The sequence below is a fragment of the Amborella trichopoda genome, chromosome 8 (genome assembly GCF_054954075.1).
Source record: "Amborella trichopoda isolate Santa Cruz 75 chromosome 8, AtrichopodaSantaCruz75HAP2 v2.0, whole genome shotgun sequence".
Taxonomy (NCBI): Eukaryota; Viridiplantae; Streptophyta; class Magnoliopsida; order Amborellales; family Amborellaceae; genus Amborella; species Amborella trichopoda.
Genome location: NC_142343.1, coordinates 6512075 through 6533212, shown reverse-complemented (window position 1 = coordinate 6533212; position 21138 = coordinate 6512075). Strand labels below are relative to the sequence as shown.

At 34.8% G+C, this 21138-nt stretch overlaps 2 protein-coding genes across 2 annotated transcripts; one reads left to right on the top strand and one right to left on the bottom strand.

Moving 5' to 3' along the window:
* The first annotated feature begins 7197 nt into the window (after positions 1–7197).
* LOC18436216 (low-temperature-induced protein) lies at positions 7198–15062 on the top strand. The gene is made up of 4 exons (XM_020668317.2): positions 7198–7287; positions 7408–7665; positions 8510–9031; positions 14728–15062. The coding sequence occupies exons 1-4, from the start codon at positions 7272–7274 to the stop codon at positions 14838–14840; spliced, it is 909 nt and encodes a 302-aa protein (XP_020523976.1). The 5' UTR covers positions 7198–7271; the 3' UTR covers positions 14841–15062.
* Positions 15063–15071: 9 nt separating this feature from the next.
* Positions 15072–19955, bottom strand: CYCD7;1 (CYCLIN D7;1). Its single transcript, XM_020668454.2, has 7 exons — positions 19620–19955; positions 18761–19081; positions 18475–18561; positions 18289–18387; positions 16110–16317; positions 15857–15990; positions 15072–15719 (listed from the first exon to the last, which is right to left on the bottom strand). Exons 2-7 carry the CDS (start codon positions 19022–19024, stop codon positions 15348–15350), a joined length of 1164 nt encoding a protein of 387 aa, XP_020524113.1. The 5' UTR covers positions 19025–19081; positions 19620–19955; the 3' UTR covers positions 15072–15347.
* Positions 19956–21138: the final 1183 nt, after the last annotated feature.

Genomic DNA, 21138 nt, shown 5'->3' with positions numbered 1-21138 from the left:
TCGAGGCTCTAAACAATCGAAGTAAAACTCATTTTCAAATAGTGTCGAGAAATATGGTTTCAATACTGAAATCTTTGTGATAGCCTTAAAATGTATTTTTATACTTAAATAATAGTGTAGATAAAACTGGAAAATCTTGAAAATTGACGGTCCAAAAATGCGTTACAAGATGCATTATTTTCAAAATTTGAATCCATTTTTTTTCTCATGTCCATACATCTTGATGTCAAGATGATCAATTTGAGGATATTTTAGCATCAAAACAACCTCTTCCAGTGAAATTTATGAGGTGGGCTCTAATTTGATTTTTTAGAGCTTTGGCTCTATATAAACTTTTTTCCATTTTAAAATAACTGAATATTTAATAAAAATAGGAATTATATACTATGGGGCCATTTGTCTTTATTACTAGGAGGTCAAAACTACTCCTAGCCACTAGGTGACAAATTGGATGGATGGGGTTATGTCACAAAGTTTGAGAAATTTTTTTGAATTTTGAATATAGTCAATGACACACTCACAACTACCCAATTTGAAATCTGATGGACATCAATGATTGTGACCTCCTTAAACTAAACGTAAATGGTCGTTTTTATACTTTTCTTATAAATAATTGTATCCATATTTTTAATTTCTCTAATTATAAATCACTTAGCATAGAAATTTGTCCAACAAAATCAACATCCACGAATTTGTATAAGGCCTAGGCTTTATGAAAACAAAATAAAACCACATCGGATCCTTATTGGAAAGCACTGTTTTTTGGGTAATTCAATAGGGAAGACTTACTCCTACCCATTTTTTCAAGTAGATTAAGAATTAGCGTTTTTGAAGGTATTAGTGGGGTAGTGTTAGGGGTGGGAATGGAAACCACAAAGTGGTGACTAAAGTGTGGGGTACTACCACTACGACCCCAGCCCCTTTCCCTTATTGGAAAGCACTTTGGATATAAAAATCTACACGATGGCTCAAAAATCAGTTTTCAACTATGATATTTGAAGCTAAAAAAATGATACAGATTTTGTAAATCTGAACACTTATTTTAAGGGGGAAATGAACAGTCTAGATAATATATTATAATATGCACTATGTTTATAGCTTAATTTATTGATTTTTCATAACCATAACGGTCACAGATGATCAATTTGAAAGATTTTTTATGCTAAAACCACAATTTTTTGTGGCTTTGAGGCTTATAATGTGTGTTATAGATTTAAAAAACCTACTATATGAAGGCATCATATTGCTCCAAATTGTGCTTTCATTGATTATAACGTCTTTGGCTGGATATATGTTTGGTTGTTTTTTTTAAAGATTCTACAACAAGTGGATGTAGACCCTAAGCTTTTCCCGCTAGCTACGGGCTATGCCAGCTCCTATCATGGATTCCCAGTCCTAGTTTAAGTTCTCTCTCTACCCAACGGGTCTTAGAAGAAGGTTGAGGGCACATCTTTGAAGCCAAGCTACTGTACACAAAGTGGGGGTTGCATGGCTCCTATATATATGCAGAGAGAACGAGTGGATATGCTCTTTTAGAGAGAAACTATGGTTTCCTTCCCCTCTAGAGGGAAAAAAGAGAGACTATGGCTTCCTTGTTAGTGAGAAAATGGGTCAATAGAGAGAGAGAGATTTGGGTCTTTTCTTCAATTTTGCCATGTTTTCTCATGGGGGGTGAAGATTTCTTACGAGAACCTTCTTTCTCACTTTGGTTTATACCTCTCGACTGACCCTCTTATTGTGCTTTCTATCCTCGCTGCATTCATGCAAGTCCTTCATTAGGGGTGGCAATGGGCCGGTTGGCCTGGCCCAGCCCTATAAAACAATTAGGGGCTGACCCGTTTTGGCCCAGTCTGATGCTTATTTATTTTATTACTTTGTTTTTTTTTTTTCATCCCATCCAGCCCAGCTTTGATAGAGCTAGGGCCAGCTTAGGTCAAGCCTAAGCCGGCCTTTAGGGGAATAGGGTAGGGCCAGGGCTGCCCCAGCCCATTGCCAACCCTATGCCTTATGTCTTGATAGTCTCTTCCTCTCTCTCTTACTAATTCTCCTTGCCTTGAGACCAAACTTCTCTCTCTTATTGCAATAGACAGTGGTCTTGAGACACGAAATATTAATTCAAGTGGGATGTCGTTGCTCCAAGAGTGCCTCGTGGCAGGCCACCCTAGTCGAGTTTGCACTGAAAAATGAGATAATGGGAGATTTGAAAATGGGATTATACTATTATATAACTATTTATCTTTTGAATAAGTAGATCGCAATCATTTTTTGTCATTGGATGTAAAATTGCAGTGTTAAAAGGGCATCACATATTTTAAGAAATTTTATTTTGAACTTAGTGCCAAATCAATAACACGTCCCTAGCCCATCGATATCATATCTAATGATCGATAATGATTATAACTTTTTTGTAGTAAAGTGAATGGTCTTCTTGTATATACTTCCTTTGAGAATTCAGATTGGTGTGGAAATATGAATTCCATATAGGCTTAAACTATGAGGAAGAGAGACCCGCATTTCGAAAGGTGTTATATGGAATATACACTCAAATTTCTTGGGCGCTATGAAGAGAAGTAGTTAAAAGATTTCATGTGAAATTCTGATTGTTTGTGGGGGCTACCGATCATCATCATCATCCAAGTATTGTCCCAATGATTTAGAGATCGACTACCTGAATCATATTATTTCATTCTTCTGTATCAAGGGTCATACTCTCAGTAAGACCAATATAACATAGGTTTAGGATTCATAATAAGATGTAGTAAAGTTTCACATGGGCTGTCTAATTAAGGCACCACCTCCTTTACCCGGGCTTGAGATGAGCTAAGGGAAAGTTTAAGATCTTCACCCTTACTAGATCAATGGGAGCTACTGCAATAATTTCCAAAGATTTTAAATTTCTATTTTGTTTTAATAAATAAGAAAGGTTTTAGTGATGTTTCTCCATTTCAAATTTAATTTCAGCAAATTCTGGATCCCTGAAAAGGTACAATGGCTGTTCTTTTTTTAAGGTGGTAAGTCGATTTTAATTACAGGTAAGAGCCAAAAGTTAGAGAAATGGTGAGATAGGTTCACAATTTCGTGTAAGATATGTAGATATTTTTAGTCCGAGTCTTCAATAGGGAATGAGCAAATTTATTGTGATGTGAATGAATGAATGAATAGTGTTGTTATGAGTTTATTCCATCAGTGGCAGTAGTAGCGCTCTCTTCTTTTCACAAGTTCACTGAGGAGTCCTCGTGGATTGGCTTTTATGTGAGGATTGAGAAAACTCGTATCTTCTCTTGTTATTGTCATGGGAATAGTTCTCATGAATTTACTCTTAAGTCTCTCACTCTCTCTTGCATATGCCCATGCAGGCATATTGTCATGTGAACGCTCCTCATGAATTGAAACCCAACTCTCTCTCTCTCTCTCAATAGTTCTGATGCCAGCCTCTCTCTCCTTTAGTCCTCATGAATAGACCGTAAAGTCATACATACTAAAGAATTAAGAGCTTTTTACGCAAAAGGATACATTTTTGTGTCCTTTTATTATCATTTAATATTATTTTTTTAAAAATTACGAAGAGTACTCTCCCGGTAATGTTTTTTGTTTTTCTAAATTACCTTCATGTCTGGCAATAACAATACCGAACAAGTGATAAACATCACACTCCTTAAATGCACCGGGGTTAAATTAAAGAAGGGGGCGTACTCTTGGGGGAGTATAATATAAGTTTACTCCCTCAATAAAAAAACCCACTTGGGTGGATTTTTTTTAAAATTTAAAATTGATTAATTTCAAATTTTAAAATTTAAAACTTGAGTTTTTCAATACTTAGATATCACCTTCTAAGAATGGGACAGTCTCTATTCAATCTTGAGAAAAATATTTTTTTTCGAGTGTACAGAAGGCATAATTAGATTTTTATTTTTTTTATTGAGGTTGATATATGGGTTGAATAGGTTATATCCCCAAAAATTTAGGTTCTTTTAAAAAAATAAAATAAAATAAAATAAAAAAAGGACCTTAAAGGTAAAAGGTATGGGTTGCTTCTTTTTTTTTTAATTACCAAATGAATTTGTACTTTTGGAAGCATATTGTTTATATACTACCTAGCTGAAAACCACACCTAGGATTAATTTAAAGAACTCAAGTTTTTGGTATAGAACCTCTTCAACCCATAGGTTAACCTCAATAAAAAAATCCTAATTGGACCCTCTACACACTAAAAAAATAATGTTTCAAGATTGAGCAAAGATGGTCCAATTTTTAGAGGGTGAGATCAAGTGTTAGAAAATTCAATTTTCAAGTTGTAACTATTTAAGATAATCAAATAGTTAATTTAAAGGACTCAAATTTTTGGGATATAACCTCTTCAACACATAGCTTAACCTCAATGAAAAATTCCTATTTGGACCCTCTACACACTTAAAAAAAATACTGTTTCAAGATTGAGCAGAGACCGACTAATTTTTAGATGGTGAGGTTTATGTGTTAGAAAAGTAAAATTTCAAATTTTAACTATTTAAGATAATCATCTAATGATAATTAGGTGGTTTCAAATATTTCAAATTTAAAAAAATCCTCTCAAGTAGGTCTTTTTATCGAAAGAGTAAATTTATATTATACTTTTGCGGAAGCATGTTATTTTTTTATTTAACCCGAATGTATTGAAGGATGTGTGGGTTTTATTACCGGTCTGGTATTGTTATTACAATTAGAATAAAAAAAATACCATAAAGGGTTGGGTGCTCCTCATAATTTTCGTGAAAAATAGCACCAAATGATAATAAAACACAAAAGGTGTTTATACATAAAACGCTCAAAAATTAATGCCAGTCTCTCTCTAGTCATCATGAATTGATTCCAAACTCCCACATACTAAATAATTGATGGCAATCTCTCTCCCCCTTTTGCTCTCTCTCTCATCACAAACTCAAGAATTGATTCCAAACTCACACTGTAATACACTAAAGAATTGATTGTAATATCTCTCCCTCTCTCTCATGCATACTAAAGAATTGACGGCAAAGTCTCTCTCTCTCGAATTGATGGCAAACTTTCCCTCACCCTCTAGAATTAATGGCAAACTTTCCCTCTCCCTCTCTCTTGCATGCCCATGCAGGCGTATCATCATGTGAATACTCCTCATGAACTGAAACCCAATTCTTCTTCTCAATAGTCCTCATGAATTGATGCCAATTTCTCTCTCCACTAGTCCTCATGAATTTGACAACAAAGTCTTGCATGCTAAAGAATTAAGGGCCTTTGATGTTTTTTTTTTGTTTTCATAAGTCGCTTTCCTGTCTGAAAATAACAATAGAGGATGGTAAAAGCCCGTACTACTTTAAATTCAATGTCTTTGAATTAAAGAAGGGAGATTTTCTTTTGAATTTTTTAAAAAATAAGGGCCTACTTGGAAAGATTTATTTGACTTTGTATGACTGAGGGAGTGAACTTAATTCATTCATGCTAAAGAATTAAGTTTGCTCCCTTAGTAAAAAGACCTACTTGGAAAGATTTTTTTGAATTTAAAATTTTGGGAACCATTTAATAATCACTAGATGATTATTTTCAAAATTTAAAATTTTAAATTTGAGTTTTTTAATATTTAGATCTCACCTTCTGAAAATTATATGATATCGATTCAATCTTGATACAATTTTTTTTTTCTTTCAAGTGTGTAGAGGGTGCAATTAGAATTTTTTATTTATTTATTAAGACTAATCTATGATTTGAAGAGGTTATATCTCCAAAAAATTGGATTCCTTAAATTAATCTTAGGTATGGTTTTACTTGAAGGAGTAAATAAACAGTATACTCCTGAGGGATATCTTTTGATAACGCTATGCTTAAAAAGAATGAAGCCACGCTTATATAAGGCTGCAACCTTATAATGTAGAGCTCTGGATGCACCTAAAAAATCCAGGATGCACCTAAAAAATCCATCGAAAAAGGTAATTTTAATGTTGAAAAACCCTTTGATTGATCATCTAGATATCGAGATGTATGGCTATAAAAAATAAAACGATTTTAAGTCTCAGAAATAGTGCATTTTACAACATATTATCTACACCGTCCATTTTCAAGATTTTAATATGTTCATAGGTCTACTTGATTTTAACCATTTTTAAATGTAAAATTTTATAATTAGATATAAAAATAGATTTTGAGATAATCGTAAGAACATTTTATATCAAAATTATATACCATAATAAAAATTTGAAGGCGGACTTTACCTCTACCGCTAGGATGCATCCCTATGCCAACTGCACCCCGTGACAAAAAAAGATCTTAGGTTGCTTCTTTTTTTTTTTTAATTACCAAAAGAATTATACTCCCTTGGGAGTATGCTGTTATTTATTCCAATGTGTAAAACCATACCTAGGATTAATTTAAGGAACCCAAATTTTTTGGATATAACCTCTTCAACTGATGGATTAACCTCAATGAAAAAATACGTAATTGTACCCTTTACACACTTGAAAAAACAATGTTTCAAGATTGATCAGACCAATTTTTAAAGGGTGAGATCCAAGTGTTAGAAAACTCAAATTTCAAATTTTAACTTTTAAAAATAATCATCTAATGATAATTAAGTGGTTCCGAACATTTCAAATTAAAAAACTCTTTTAAGTAGGTCTTTTTATCAAATGAGTAAACTTATATCATACTCGTTTACTATGTCTTTTTTTTTATTTAACCCGACCTCTCAAGTGTTGTTATTGTTGGACAGAAAAACAACTTGGAACCAAAAAAAAAAAAAAAAAATTTAAATTAAATTAAAAGTGTCATAAGGGCGGCGAGAGGTGTTCATCATAGTTTTTACAAAAAAAAAAAAAAAAAAAGAAATAATGCCAGAGTCCCTGTCTGGTTATCATGAATTATTCCAAACTACCGCATACTAAAGAATGGAATGGATGGCAAACTCTCTCTCCCTCAAACAAAAAAACTCTCTCTTGAAGCCTCATATTAGGGTTGGCCAATAGCCTCTCTCTCTCTCTCTCTCTCTCTCATTCCACGCCTCGCACTTATATTCCTGGTTGACTAAGACCTGGGTCCCCTACTTTCACGGTCAAAACAAACATGAAATACCGCCACGTGGACATACACCCATCCACACCCGTTATTGGTCTCTAATGTCGCCACGTGTCAGCTTCAACTTTATTCTATCCACAACTATGCGTTGACGGTTTTGAATATTGGCGAAAATATCGGACTGAACCCACCATGGAGTCTCTCCATAAAGGCCACACTCATCTCCTCACCAGAAAATTACAGACCAAAGAATGGCACAAATCGATGGTACGTTTTTTGTTGAGAAACCAAACCTAGAAACCCATTTTCAAGTTAAGAAAACCCATGAAATATAGCCGGAAAATCGAAAAATCGGGCCGAATTCTCATTCAATTTTCCTTGTTTTAGGAGAGAACAATATGCAGAGGACAAATCAAGGAGGACATGAACTACCCCTTTACAATGACCACGACGACGAGCACCACCATAAGAAGTCGGTTTTAGCGAAGGTGAAGGACAAGGCAAAGAAATGGAGGAATACGATTGTTAAGAAGAAGAACGTGCACAATATTAAGGACCTAGAGAATGGCAGGGCGAACAGTTTGTCTGGTTATGAGCAAGATGATGAAGCCGAAGAGGAAGACGCAGAGTATCATGGAGCTCCAAGTAATCACATTTTTTCTGAATGTTTCTTGTTAGTGTAGCAAAAAATATATGGCTAAATATTTCTCTAATTAATTGTGAATAAATCAATGTATCATATGCAGGAACTATAGTATTTTATGGCAGATTAGTAAATTAACTTTGATTCTCTACCAGCCGATTCAATAATTTAGATGCATGTAATCATACTCTAGAAGCTTTAAACAACATTTTATTTCCATCAATTTCAATTATTTCAGTGGAGTTTGATGGCCCTGAGGACTACGGTTTTCTCATGGTCCATTGTACTTTTGAACTACAATTTGTCTATTCGTTGCTTTGATTCATTTCTGTAGGCGAGTGCATATACCTATGAATAACTAATAATGAATCACAAGACAAATAGAAACTTAATACAACCACACTGTATATTTCACAAATCTTTAGACCATTGCAAAATTACATGACTATCATTAAGATTAGATGATAGGTTCCATTAAAAAGCACACAAATCAAATGCTGAATTAAATCCTTTTAATGCATTTATCCTTTAAAAATAATTTCTTTCATTCATTGATAATTTCTACTATATTCTTGATAAATAACAGGTTCCCATTAATATGCTTAATTGATTATAAATCAGTGTATGAATATTTCAATATATTTTAGACCATTCCAAAATTGCATGACTATCTGTAAGATTATATGGTAGGTTTCATTTAAAAGAAAACAAATCAAATGATCCATATTAAAATCCTTTTAATGCCTTTATCCTTTAGCAATAATTTCTTTTTTTCATTGATAATTTCCACTATATTCTTGATGAATAACAAGGTCCCATTAATATGTTTAATTGTTTATATATCAGTGTATGAATCGGAAGCAGCACTTCCCATCTACACTCGTGAAAGTCAATCAGAAACAATACTACCAGTGTATACACAGGGAATTAGAGCTACTGTCTCTACCAATCCTCAATGGATTGAACAGCAGAACATCAACAAAATCCGAAACAACAACAACAACAACAACAATAAGACTTTAACTGAAACAGTCACGGATATGTTAGCCCCAGCTTATGCCAAGGTCTCAGAAGCTGCATCAAACTTAGTGGCATCAACCATTAATTCTCCTAGGGCAGTTAACACAAGCCAGGAGTTAGGGGGCAAGCAAAAGTGGGATAAAGGGGTATCCATGAAAGAGTACCTTCGGCATAAGCTGGAGCCTGGACAAGAAGAGAGGGCTCTCTCACAGGTGATAACTGAGGCCATCAGTCCGAGGAGAGTGGCTCGAGATGGGGACAAAGGCGTTGTGGAGAAGGTGAAGGAGGCGGTTACTTCTTTGCTTTGGGTTGAAGAGCAGGAAAATGTTTACGTCAATCATCATGGAGGTACATTCTCTCTCTCTCTCATACAAATAGCAATAGAAGAAGGAAGCTTTTTAGTCTTCGAACAAGAAAGTTAAAGAAACTAAACTAGTAGCATATGATAGAGATTTAACAGAAAGATGCGAAGGGAAAATCATAAGAACAGTTGGAAATATTGGTTATGGGTGAAGGCGGGCGTATGTATTCATTTTGTTGGAGATATTTGAAAATAGTGAGGTGTGTATAAGGTAACATCCATATACTGTAGAAGTACGGCACACCTATAAAATTTGTTTGTAGAAGTCATTCCGTGTAGGAAACCTTATGATGGCTTGAAAATATATTTTCATCCTTGTTTATAAAAATTAAAATTTAGGACATGCTACATATTGACGAGATCAACTTGTAAATAGACGGTCCAAAGAATTTTCACAAGATGCACCATTTTTTTAATTTGGAATTATTTTCTTCTTCATCTCGAGGTTGAGATCCCATAACACTCTCTTATGTAGGATTTTTGAGCTGCACCTTACTTAAGTAGTATACAACCTTATACAAGCTTTTCTTAGAAAAATGAATTGAAGGAATATCTTTAAATTTTCATGCTGGCCAAGACAATATTTACCCCTTGCTGATATAATCCCATTAAGAGAGAGTGTTTTTTCAAGTCATGGGTTGTGCCCTTTTTTATGGAAAAAGAGAAAACACAAGAAATCGGTGCTACCGCACTTGGATTACATTGAAATTGCTTTCAAATAAATTGCACTCTTTTCTGAAATGACAAATGAATCCAACTTTCTCTACACTCCTTTCTATTCTCATCGTATATCTAGTGGCTACTTTTCTCACTCACACACCACATTCATATTATGTGACATATAATCTCTCTAGAAGTGTCTACAAGTATCTCTCCAACACATTCTTATTTTTCTTTTTAAGAACAAAATCCTTTTACCAACACCAACTCCTCCTTTCCTATGCATTGGTCCTACCACACTTTTAATTCTCATACATACTTGTTTTTTTACCCATAAATATATTAATGGAAAATATCTTATTATCCTCAATTTTAACTTATATATCTCATTAGATCCAAGAATTGAAAATATTACTTGTCAGCAAAAGGACTTCATCTTTTCTATCTTCCAACCCCCTAAATCTTTTTGACCATGTATAATTGATCTCAACAACTTATGAAATGACTCTATCTCTCTCTTTCTAAAACTTCATCTCTCTCACATCATCGTCTTTCTCTCAAAACTCCATCTCTCTCTCACGTCATCGTCTCTCTCTCTCTCTCACATCATCGTCTCTCTCTCTCTCTCAAAACTCTATCTCTCTCCCTAAAACTCAAACTCCTCTCTCCCTAAATCTCAAACTTCACCTCTCTCTAAAACCCAAATTCCATATCTCTCTCTCTAAAACTCTATCTCTCTCTCATACATAAGAAGGTGTGCTCGTGTTCGATCTCAAGCTAAACCTCTTGGCTGGTAAACTCACTGAAACGCGAAGAGAGAGAGATGGAGTTTTAGAGGGAGAGAGATGGAGTTTGAATAGGGTACCATTTTAGTGTTTGTTTGGGTAAAAAATTTATGGTCAAAAGGGTCCATGGGGTTGTAAGATAGAAAAGATAGGAGACCTTTTGTTTAGAAGTAATATTTTTAATTCTTGGCTCTCATGATATATGGAGCTAAAAGTAAGGGATAGAGAGATATTTTTTCTATATTAATAACCCCAAAAAATGGTATCTACAACAACGTCCCCAGTTAAACCTCTTTTTTTTTTTCTTTTTTTTTTTTTTAAATTTTTCCTTCATTCCAAATAGCACACGTTGGTGAAAAAAAAATGCCGGTCTTTAATGGCTTTGTTAGAATATTGGCAACTTGATCCTCTGATTTGCATAAGGCTAGTTAAATTTCATTATTATTAATATGCTCCCATATTGAATGGAACCTTATATCTATTTGCTTGCTCCTCCTATAAACACCAGATTATTTGCTAATGCAATCCGAGTTATTGTCAATATTGATATTTGTGGAGCTTTCTTGTGGAAATGTAAATTTTTCAACATATTTTGTAACCAACGGCATGACTTGTACATGAAGATGTAAATGAATAGAAAAGAGAAAAGGTGCTGCTGCACCTAGGATTAAAGTGAAATTACGTACAAACAAATTGCAGTCTTTTTTAAAATGACAAATGAGTCTAACTTTATCTACGCTCCTTTTCTCACGCACACCCATTGGCTACTTTTCTCACGTACACCTATTGGCTACTTTTCTCACTCACAAGCCACATTACAAGTACAACATATTTAAGACATGCTCTCTCTCTCTCTCTCTAGAAGTGTCTACACAACTCTCTCTCTAAAAAATTTCTTTTTTTTTGTTTGAAGTTGTTAACTCTCTCTATCTCTCTCTAGAAGTGTCTACAACTCTCTCTCTAAAAAATATTTTTTTTTTGTTTGAAGTTGTTAACTCTCTCTCTCTAAAAATTCTTAATTCACCCAAGTCAATAAAATCCTATTATCAACACTAACCATTATTTCTTATACATTGGTACTATCACATCTTTGATTCTCATACGTACTTGGGTGACATTTTTTTGACCCATAACACATAACATGCATGAAGTAACCCAAAAATAAGTTTAGACAACACATTTACATAGTACTTATGTGTTGTATATGCATTGGCTTTCTTTTACCCTTAGTTTTTAAGAACACAATACAGAGAGCATTCCCATATTTAAGTATAATTTTCTTTTTTATTTTCTAGAACGTAAAAATCAAACCCACTTCTTATCTCTCTAACCACACACGTTCACATTCTCAAGAGGAAAGAATGGTGAAGAGAAAAAGAATACTGAATCTAAAAAAAATTAGTATTGCTTTTCATACATGGTGAAGAGTTTTTCATCTCTATTTTCTTATTTATATGGATTTTATATATTTTTTTGAGCAGATCAGATAGAACTAGGCCTAAGTTTTGATGGATTTTTCTGCAAATTTAACGTTTGTCTCTCTGAAGCTCATTCCTCTCTCGAAATTTGAAGTTGTTTTGGAACTTCTATAAGGATTGGGGGCTCTTTGATTGGAATTCGAATTATAGGATGGTCGACCATTATAAGGAGTATTGGTGCTGGTGTTTTCTCTGGACTGGGACATTTGCTTGGGTCTCTGGCTTTTGTCGAAGGCCTTTTAAGCTCTTCTCAATGAAAAATTTAGAGAGAGCTAGAGAGGCGATTAGAAGGCCTTTTAAACTCTTTCCAGATGAAAAATTTAGAGAGAGATAAAAAGAGACGTGATTAGAATGCCTTTTAAGCTCTTTCCCAATAAAAAATTTAGAGAGAGAGGTGATTTGGCTGAAAGGAAATGGGACGTTCTCTTAAGAGGGAAGCGTAAATTAGGAAGAGAGAAGAGAATTGTATACTGAAAAGAGACAGAGGGTCTAGGGCAATGGGTTACGGGAGTGAGAAGGTGATACAAATCTGGAGAAATAACTTGAGAGTTAGAAAGAAACTAGAGAGAGAAAGATATGGTAAAAAAAAAAAAAGAAAAAAAAAAACAAGCTTAGAAAAGGACAAAGGATACCGGGGCTCCAGGTCCTTTTAAGTTTATTTTGTCGGGTACAATAAAGAATCTGCACCGTCCATATGAACGGAGCACACAGCCGCAGCCCCATAGAAACTGTAACCTAGTCCTTTAAGTTTATTTTGTCGGGTACAATAAAGAATCTACACCGTCCATATAGATGAACGGAGCACACGGCCGCAGCGCCATAGAAACTGCATCCTATTTTAAAACAAGGGAAAGGTCTCTATGCTTACGCATCCTATTTTAAAACAAGGGAATGGTCTCTATGTTTCTCTTACAACGTAGAAGTTCTATTTTCCCCTACCATCTGGCCTTTCAATTTTGATTAAGAGAGCCACTCACCGTTTGATCTTAGATCTAACGTTTCAAAGTATTTTATTTTTAATTTTTTATACAAATTATATGAATATAAAATTTGGTATGTGCCATCTTTTCATTGGGACGCACTTATAAAAAAATATTGAAAATATTTTTTCGATAAAATATAATGATCAAAATACTTTTGAAACTTTCAAAGGTATTTTGGTCATTTTATTTCATTGAAAATATTTTTTTTTATATATTTTTCGCTAGTGAAAGTTTAATAGAGCAATGGACATCCAAAATTTGGTGTCAAAATATTTTATAGAAAAAAATTAAAAATAAAATGGTGTAAATACATGACATTGTGATTGGGGCAATCTTAGCCCTCCATTCAGAATGGACGGTTGGATAAAGGGGTGTATACAAGTTTTATGCTGTAGAGGAAGCATAGAAAGCTTGTCCTTAAAAACAGGCCTAGTAATTTTATTTTTTGGGGTTTAGTTAGCATACGGATGCATCCGTAGCTGTAGAGGTAAGGTGCACCTTCAAATTTTATCATGGTATATAATTTTTATGTAAAATGTTTTTAGGATTATCTCAAAATCTATTTTTTATCTAATTATAAATTTTTAAATTTCAAAAATAGTTACAATCAAGTAGATCTGTAAGCATATGAAAATCTTGAAAATGGACGGTGTAGATAATATGTTGTAAAATGTACTCTTTCTGAGACTTAAAATCTTTTTATTTTTCAGGGTCATACATCTCGATGTCGAGATTCTCGAGGTCGAGATAATCAATCAAAAGAATTTTCAACATTAAAACTACCTTTTCCGATAGATTTTTGAGGTGCATATATAGTTGAAGTTGCAACCTTACATAAACTCTTTTTTTTTTGTTTGTTTTTTTTTTTGAAGAACAAAGCCAACAATATCACACCGGAGAGAATTCCATCCCCATTAACACAAATCAGTGGTCAGTCTTATAACCCTAGCCCGGTCAATGCGTATGAGCGCATATTCGGGCACAAACCATATGTGCAGGTGGTGTTTGTCTACACGTTCATGTGTCTATTCTATTCAACAAAATAAAACCAAATCATGTGATGCGTGAGTCCGAATCAATGGGCTGGATCAGTGTTACCAAAACTCGACCGGTCCAACGTAACCAGCCGGTCAAATCAGGATTGGGCATTAGTGGTTTTAGGGTTCAGCCGAATATTTAAAACGAAAATTAAAAAAAACATAAAAATAAAAAATTCGCTTGCAAATTTATTTATTTTTTAATTGTTTTTATCATTTTGACCGATTGGAAAGCATTTTGACAATAAATATTTATTTTAAAAATCAATTTCTTAAAATCTATTTTTTAGTATTTTACGGTTTCATTTAGATACGTTTTGTTTAACCATACTTTAAATATACTTTTTAGAATATTTTTGGGATTTGTTTGTATTATTTTTATCTTTTTGAATGCTTTTTGGACTGCTACCTGTTTGGTTAGGCCGGTTGAACTGGTTACTTGCACCCAGCCCTTGACTGGCTTCTGAGGCCGCTTCGATTTTTCGAATACTGGGCTGGATGGTGATGGCCGAGCATGAACGACTTGTATGGTGGGCCTCATTTTATCTTATACTCATGACCACAGTTTCTTGATACTAAGAGGATTACAATCTAGTTTGCCTTATTTTATCTTGTACTCATGACCACATTTTCTTGATGCCAAGAGGATTACAATCTAGTTTCCATATTTGGAATACTTATTCATAGTCCAGAGTCAATATACGAGGGTCGTAAAAGAATGATCTGTGTCTTTTAAACAGATGAAGAAACCCAAACTCAAGGAAGGAGGCTCCAAGCATACACCAACTGCGCATTTGGAGACCAGACAACCTTCTCTACTCAAGGAAGGAGGCTCCAAGCATACACCAACTGAGCATTTGGAGACCAGACAACCTTCTCTTTTTTTATATTTTCAGGCTTTGTGTGCGCTATCTTTATTTATTATGGGTGATAAAATGATTATTCACCCTTGAATTTTCCCTCTACTGTATATCTAGATTTCTAGACTTTCATGTGCAATTTTCTTGTAAAGAGAATTCAAACATAAATAAAAAATACTCTCATTTAGAGAGAGAAATTGCATTCCACAAAGAAAGTATATTAATTTTTCATTGAATTTGTAAATGTATTAATTTTTCATTGAATTTGTAAATGTAACAACATATAACAAGTAACAACACTCATGCACTCGCATCCTTAGAACCAAAGGACTTGGGCCCATTATTTAAGTGCTGTATCGACAGGCAGGCTAGTCTTCTGCTTGAGAAAAAGGAGAGGTGGAGACTTAGGTCAAAATTCAGAGAGATGCTCTCTTTTTTCCCTCTTCCTTGGGTTTATATGAGAGATGGGTAAGGGTTTGGAGACGAAGAAACTTCAAAGCTCAAACCTTCATTTTAAGAGATGGGCGTTCCACATGTTCACAAGTTATAGATTCTCTCTGCCTCTTCTTAGTGTTGATGACAGAATTGGGTTGGGTTTGGTAGAGCGAGAAATCGTTTGGAACCATGAGCGAGATTGGCTGAACTTCGAAGAGAGGACACCCCTTAGGGTCCATGACCGACGATTTTGCTTGGAAGAGAGAGAAAGCATTCGGTCGAGATTGATATTGAGAGAAACCAAGGGCCCCGAGGTGCTCGGTCGTCATGACTGTGACTGGGCTTGGAGGAGAGAAGCGGCAGTATGAGGTCGTTAGACTGCAAAGAGGATCCACCAAACGAAGCTCCATGCACTCATGGCATCTTTCAATTTCATCCTATTCCCCAAAACAATAAAAATAAAAACTGGTTCAAAACTATCATCCTTAAATAATAAAAACAGTTTGTGTTCTATATATTGCATTTGTAATATAGGTCAGAAAATTTGAAAGGATAGCTTAAAAATAGAATTTACCTTTTGTTGCTGTGGGATGATAGAAGATAGACCAGAAACATGGTAACCGTCCATCAATGGAAGCAGTTCTTCTAAGGCGCATCGTAAAGCACAAGCTGCCAAAGAAGACGCCCGAAATTGCAGGAAATCCAAGTCTGAAACGTTCAATTCAGGCCAAATTTTCAGGTAAAGTTCACCTCAAACTCACAGAGAGAGAAGTTGAGAATATTGAAAGGGCAAACCCCAAGACTTGAGTATTGAGTACGAACTATACCTAGCAGAGTATTGAGTACGAACTCCGTGACACGCGCCGTTAATGAATCATGGAGGACGTAGTGGAGAGGCCCCATGCGCCCAATAAACGTGTCCACGAAGGAGTAAGTGGTAACGGCATTGAGGCGCCAGTCCAATGTCTTTAATACCGTTAATTCCATTTTTTGAAGCACGCGTTGATCGAATAAATTTTCCAGCCCATCCATCATCTTCAAATGCCCACCACAATCAAATTTTTATTGTAACTTACGCAGTCGACAAAAATTAAAGATAAATTGGTCACTCTCTCCATTTAAGACTGGCCAGAAAGTATATTATATATTACATAACAATGCTTTTTATAAGTATATTATATAGGGTGCCATTTACATAACAATGCTTTTTATACTCTACAAGTAAGATGCACTTTTAAATTTTATCGTGCAGTTGTCGTGTCAGAAACCTTATGAAGGCCTGAATTTTTGTTGTGCACTGGTTATAAAGTTGAAAATTCAAAAAAATGGTACACACTGAGCACATCTATTTGAAAATCTTGAAAATAAATAGTATTGATAGCTTATTTTAAGATGTAATAGATAACATTATAAAATGCACTATTTTTTTTACCTGAAATTCTTTCTTATTTTCTTTATATCCATATAACTTGAAGTAGAGATGAGTGACTACAAGGTTTTCAAACTTCTAAACACTCAATGCTATTGCCTTTTTGAGGTACAACTTCTACAATATAAGATTACAACCTTGTATAAACTTTTTTCTTTTATAAAATCCAAACTTTTACGCAACTGGATTTCAGATTTCATCTAGTAATAGTGCCAAAAAAAAAAACTTACAAAAGTGCGACCTTTTAGAGCTTCAAATTCACAGAAGTGCACATGAAGCTATGGCAAGGTTTTTTGAACCCTAATCTAATTTTTCTCACAGGTTTAGAGTTTTTGAAAAACGTCTTGATAAATAGCTTAACCACTTCCATTTTTTTTATTTTTTTTTTTGATAAATAAGTGGGAAAGGTGCCCGTAATAGGAATAAAGCTCAAAATGTACCAAGGCACTTATCGAATATCTAAACAGCTGAGATGCCAAGATATAGAAACTTCAAAAAAACCGTTAGTGTCTTGTCCCAAAACTTTTGACAAATTACTGTCTCCCCTCTTTCTCTTTCTTCACAATCAAGTTTTAGTTATTTAAATAAAGAAAATATCTAGTTTTACGACATCTAAGCTGACCATTGAAGAATGAAAACTCCCGAATTTTGCTGAACGTGGGAAAGCCTCACGTCATCCTTAACCAGTAACGGTCTCAAAATTAGTGACTATAATTTGATAAAGTCAAAGCTTTGACGTTAGCAATTAAGAAAGGCTAAAGCTTAGGGATTAAATCATACGTAGGTCTTCGAATAGCAGTAACAATGTTCACGAGCGACCAAAATGAATGCCACACAAACGTCATCTTATAAGGTTTCAACCCCAAAAATATGAAGAGAGAAAATTGGGGTCTAGAGCTCAATTCATTAAAAATAATGGAATCAGATGTGAAATTTTAAACAAAATCCGCATGGTGTTTGCATAGACTGCAGCTACAATTTTAATTTATGAGTCCAACAAGTAGAAACGAGTCCCCTCATAAACAAAGAAAATTGTGATGGAGTTTTGGACCTAATTTTTTAAGGACATATAATTTTTAACATAGAGATCGTGAATATGAAAAATAATAATAAAAATAATAATAATAATAATAATTTTATGAAGAAAACATTTGGACGTTAATTTAACTGTTTTTAGATGGACCACCAATTTCGCCCATCTCTAAGATGGAAGGCTCTAAACCTCGGGGGACCAACGCACGGAACAATTTTCGTTATCTTTTTATTGGGACTGAAATTTGAACAAATTTCAGAATAAGGGACGTGAAAAGAAGAGCTAAAAAACAGTAATCAAATGGTAATCTGTGATTAAAAATTTGGGAAACAATTGGGACTTCTTTAATCGAAATATATGGATAGTTTTACTTATCATCATCTCTTATCTAATCGAAATTGTGTTATAAGAGATGTTGATAAGTACGTAGGTGCCTCAGCTTTCGACTTTTACGAGCCCATGAAATCCCGTGACAGGAGAAAGAGAAGAGGAATGTCAATTTGTGACTTTTAGAAGAGGAAAAGAGCAGGGAATAGAAGGATACCTGGATTTTAAATAGCGATGGAATACAGACTTCATCGAACTTTGCAGCGATGGATAAGCACACAACTTGAAGGAGCTCCATCATCCAGAGCCTCCATTCCTGTATAGATTCATCAATAAAATCATCATCTCCATCTCTATCTCTCTCTCTCAAAATAAAACAAGCGTTTTCTCTCTTATTCCTTACCGTGCTGGAGTACTTGGATATGAAGCGGTCCAGATAATTGGTTGCCGCAAACATTGTACTAAAAGAGAGACTGAGACGAGCGGCAGACTGCACCAAGAGAAAATTAGAATAAGCAATTCAGAGTTAACTTGCAAAACTATGCAGAAACCAAACTTTGATTTTCGGCGGAACCCTAAATTTTGAGAAATTTACCAATATTTAGCAGTTTTCAATTTCAAGCACACATTTTTTGTAACATAATTGCAGTAAAATATACAGTCAGATGAGAAACATTTCAGTTTTGAACCTGGAGGATCCATTTAACCGCCCTGATTCTTGAGTCCACCATATTGATGGCCCTGAGGCGTTCAGCGTAACCACGATCAGGCATGTAAAATGCTTCTTTCTCTAAGCTAACCTTAATTGCAAATTCGCAGTCTTCTATGCTCTTGAAAAACGATTCAACATTTTGGACAGCGAAATGGCCCAACTTTTGCGGATCGCTATACATGGAGTTCGACTCCCTTGATGGAGTCCTCAGAAGCTCTTCTTTGCACAGTAGATTTTCCATTATGCCTTCAAACCTTTTGAATCCTTAACAATCTCTTTTCCTCACTCAAGCTTTTGCCTGTAAAACCAGTGAAAATATGCTTAAAATGGCATATAAAACCAGTGAAAAATGTTCTAATGGCCTGTTAAAACCTGGTCTTGCTTACTCAAATCTTTTAAGACCAAAACTATTAAGTATCTTCATCACATTTCCGCAGAAAATAAAATGACTAAAACCAGCTCAATCATAAAATGGTTTCAATTCAATCCAATGACCAAAAATTGAATATGAAATCATACACAGTAATGTTTTGCTTCTAAAGAAAGCAAAAATATCTTAAATGATGAAAAGCCATTTTGACGAAATCAACAATAATTGAAACTGAGTTTTCAATCTTCGATCTGCGAATTCTGAACAAACACAAGAAACTCATTGAACAAGAAAAAATGGGAAGAAAAAGCACTCGATAATTAGAGAGAGAAAACGAAATGACACATGAAAAGCAAAAAATCATGACATTTCAGAAACCAGAGACAAATGTTGACGCCATAGAGTGAGGTTCAAAGTTCGAGGTTCGATTAACACTATCAAAGTCCCGAAAACAACAGTGCTAAACCTGTAGTAATAGCGGCGCTTCAAAATGGAGAAGAAAATCCCTCTCAGATGAATTCTGACACGGAGATACTGAGGTACAATATATGACTCTGAGATCGCAGGAGTACAACCAGTGTCTCTGCAACCTCAAGCCAGAAGAGAGAGAAAGACACACGAGAGAGAGAGCTACTTTTTAGGGTTTTGGTCTGCGACCTTTTTCCTACAGAGAGAAAAGGAAGAGATTCTAGGGTTTCGTCGTTTTGTAGAGAGAGAAAGAGGATTCTAGGGTTTTCGTTGTTTTGTAGAGAGAGAACGAGACTGAATTTCTTCAGTGTTTTTTTTTTTGTCTTGACCAAGCGTTGAAGGGGATTGGTATTTATGCCTGGATGAAAGGACGTGTGCCTTAACCATGGTTAAGTAGGGGTACAAGGTCAAGTTAGGTTAAGCGAGAGAGAGAGAGAGAGAGAGGAGGGGTCTGCCTCATGAGAGTGAGGGTAAAATAGTAAATGCGAAGGGGCGTGTGTTTTTTGACCGATGGGTGAAACCAATGAAAACACGAGGATGTGGCTTTGCGTGTGGGCCCTTATTTTAATGACCACGTCACCATGCATGCTGCCTGATTTATAGGATAAATTTTAGTTAAACCATATCATTAAGATAAAAACACCCCATATATGATTAGTAATGACGGAAACATCCCTCGACTATGGGGTCTAAGATATTATTTTCTATTTTTTTTTTTTATTATTTTTGATAGATGAGTAGAAAAAACAGGTCTATGCATCTTAAATTATTATTATTATTATTATTATTTAAACGGTGACGTATTATTTATCATTAATTCAAAAGTAAAAATACAATAAGTTCAAGCAAAAATACAAGATTACATAAGCATCTCAAAAATGATTAGTAATTGTTCGAATGCATTAGTGAAAATAAACGGATAAACTTAGTGAGCGAGTTTCACTCGCGTGCATTTTTAGCTTGTATACAATACGTATTGGATACAAACTTTTTGACTGCAACAATACTACGGGATTATTTCCTTGTTATGAATATGCTGGGGCACGCCCACGCCCTTATTTTGTTGGTTGTTATGAATATGCTAGGGCTCCATATTATCCAATTTGGTGTTTATGCTTTCCTTGCGTGAAATCATTTACGGTTCAGTTTGAAGAGTAAGTGAGTGAGAGAGAGGGAGGAGATATTTTGTAGGTGGACATAGACACTCACGTGATCTCTCATAATATTAACGCTCCATCACTTCCCTTCTTCAAATCCATTATTTTTTTGATTGGTGTATTATTTTTTATGGGTAAACAAATGTATTTCGCCCCTCTCTCTTAAACACAAAAAAAACGAGAACTTATTACAGGGCACATAATGGGCCTAGCCCTCAAAAAATAGGGCTTAGGCCACAAATTGTGGCTCAGAGCCCAAGCTAGGGCCAGTGCTAGCCCTAACCCAGCCAGTCTTAGCATGGCTCCTTTTATTCCATTGTTTTTTTATTATTTATTTTCATTTGTTTGTGGCCCCACCAA

Excerpts from the sequence above, each read along its gene's own strand:
- LOC18436216 (XM_020668317.2), top strand. Across the intron at positions 7,666-8,509 it reads AGAGTATCATGGAGCTCCAA|TGTATGAATCGGAAGCAGCA; the intron begins GTAATCACATTT and ends TTTATATATCAG. Across the intron at positions 9,032-14,727 it reads TTACGTCAATCATCATGGAG|ATGAAGAAACCCAAACTCAA; the intron begins GTACATTCTCTC and ends TCTTTTAAACAG.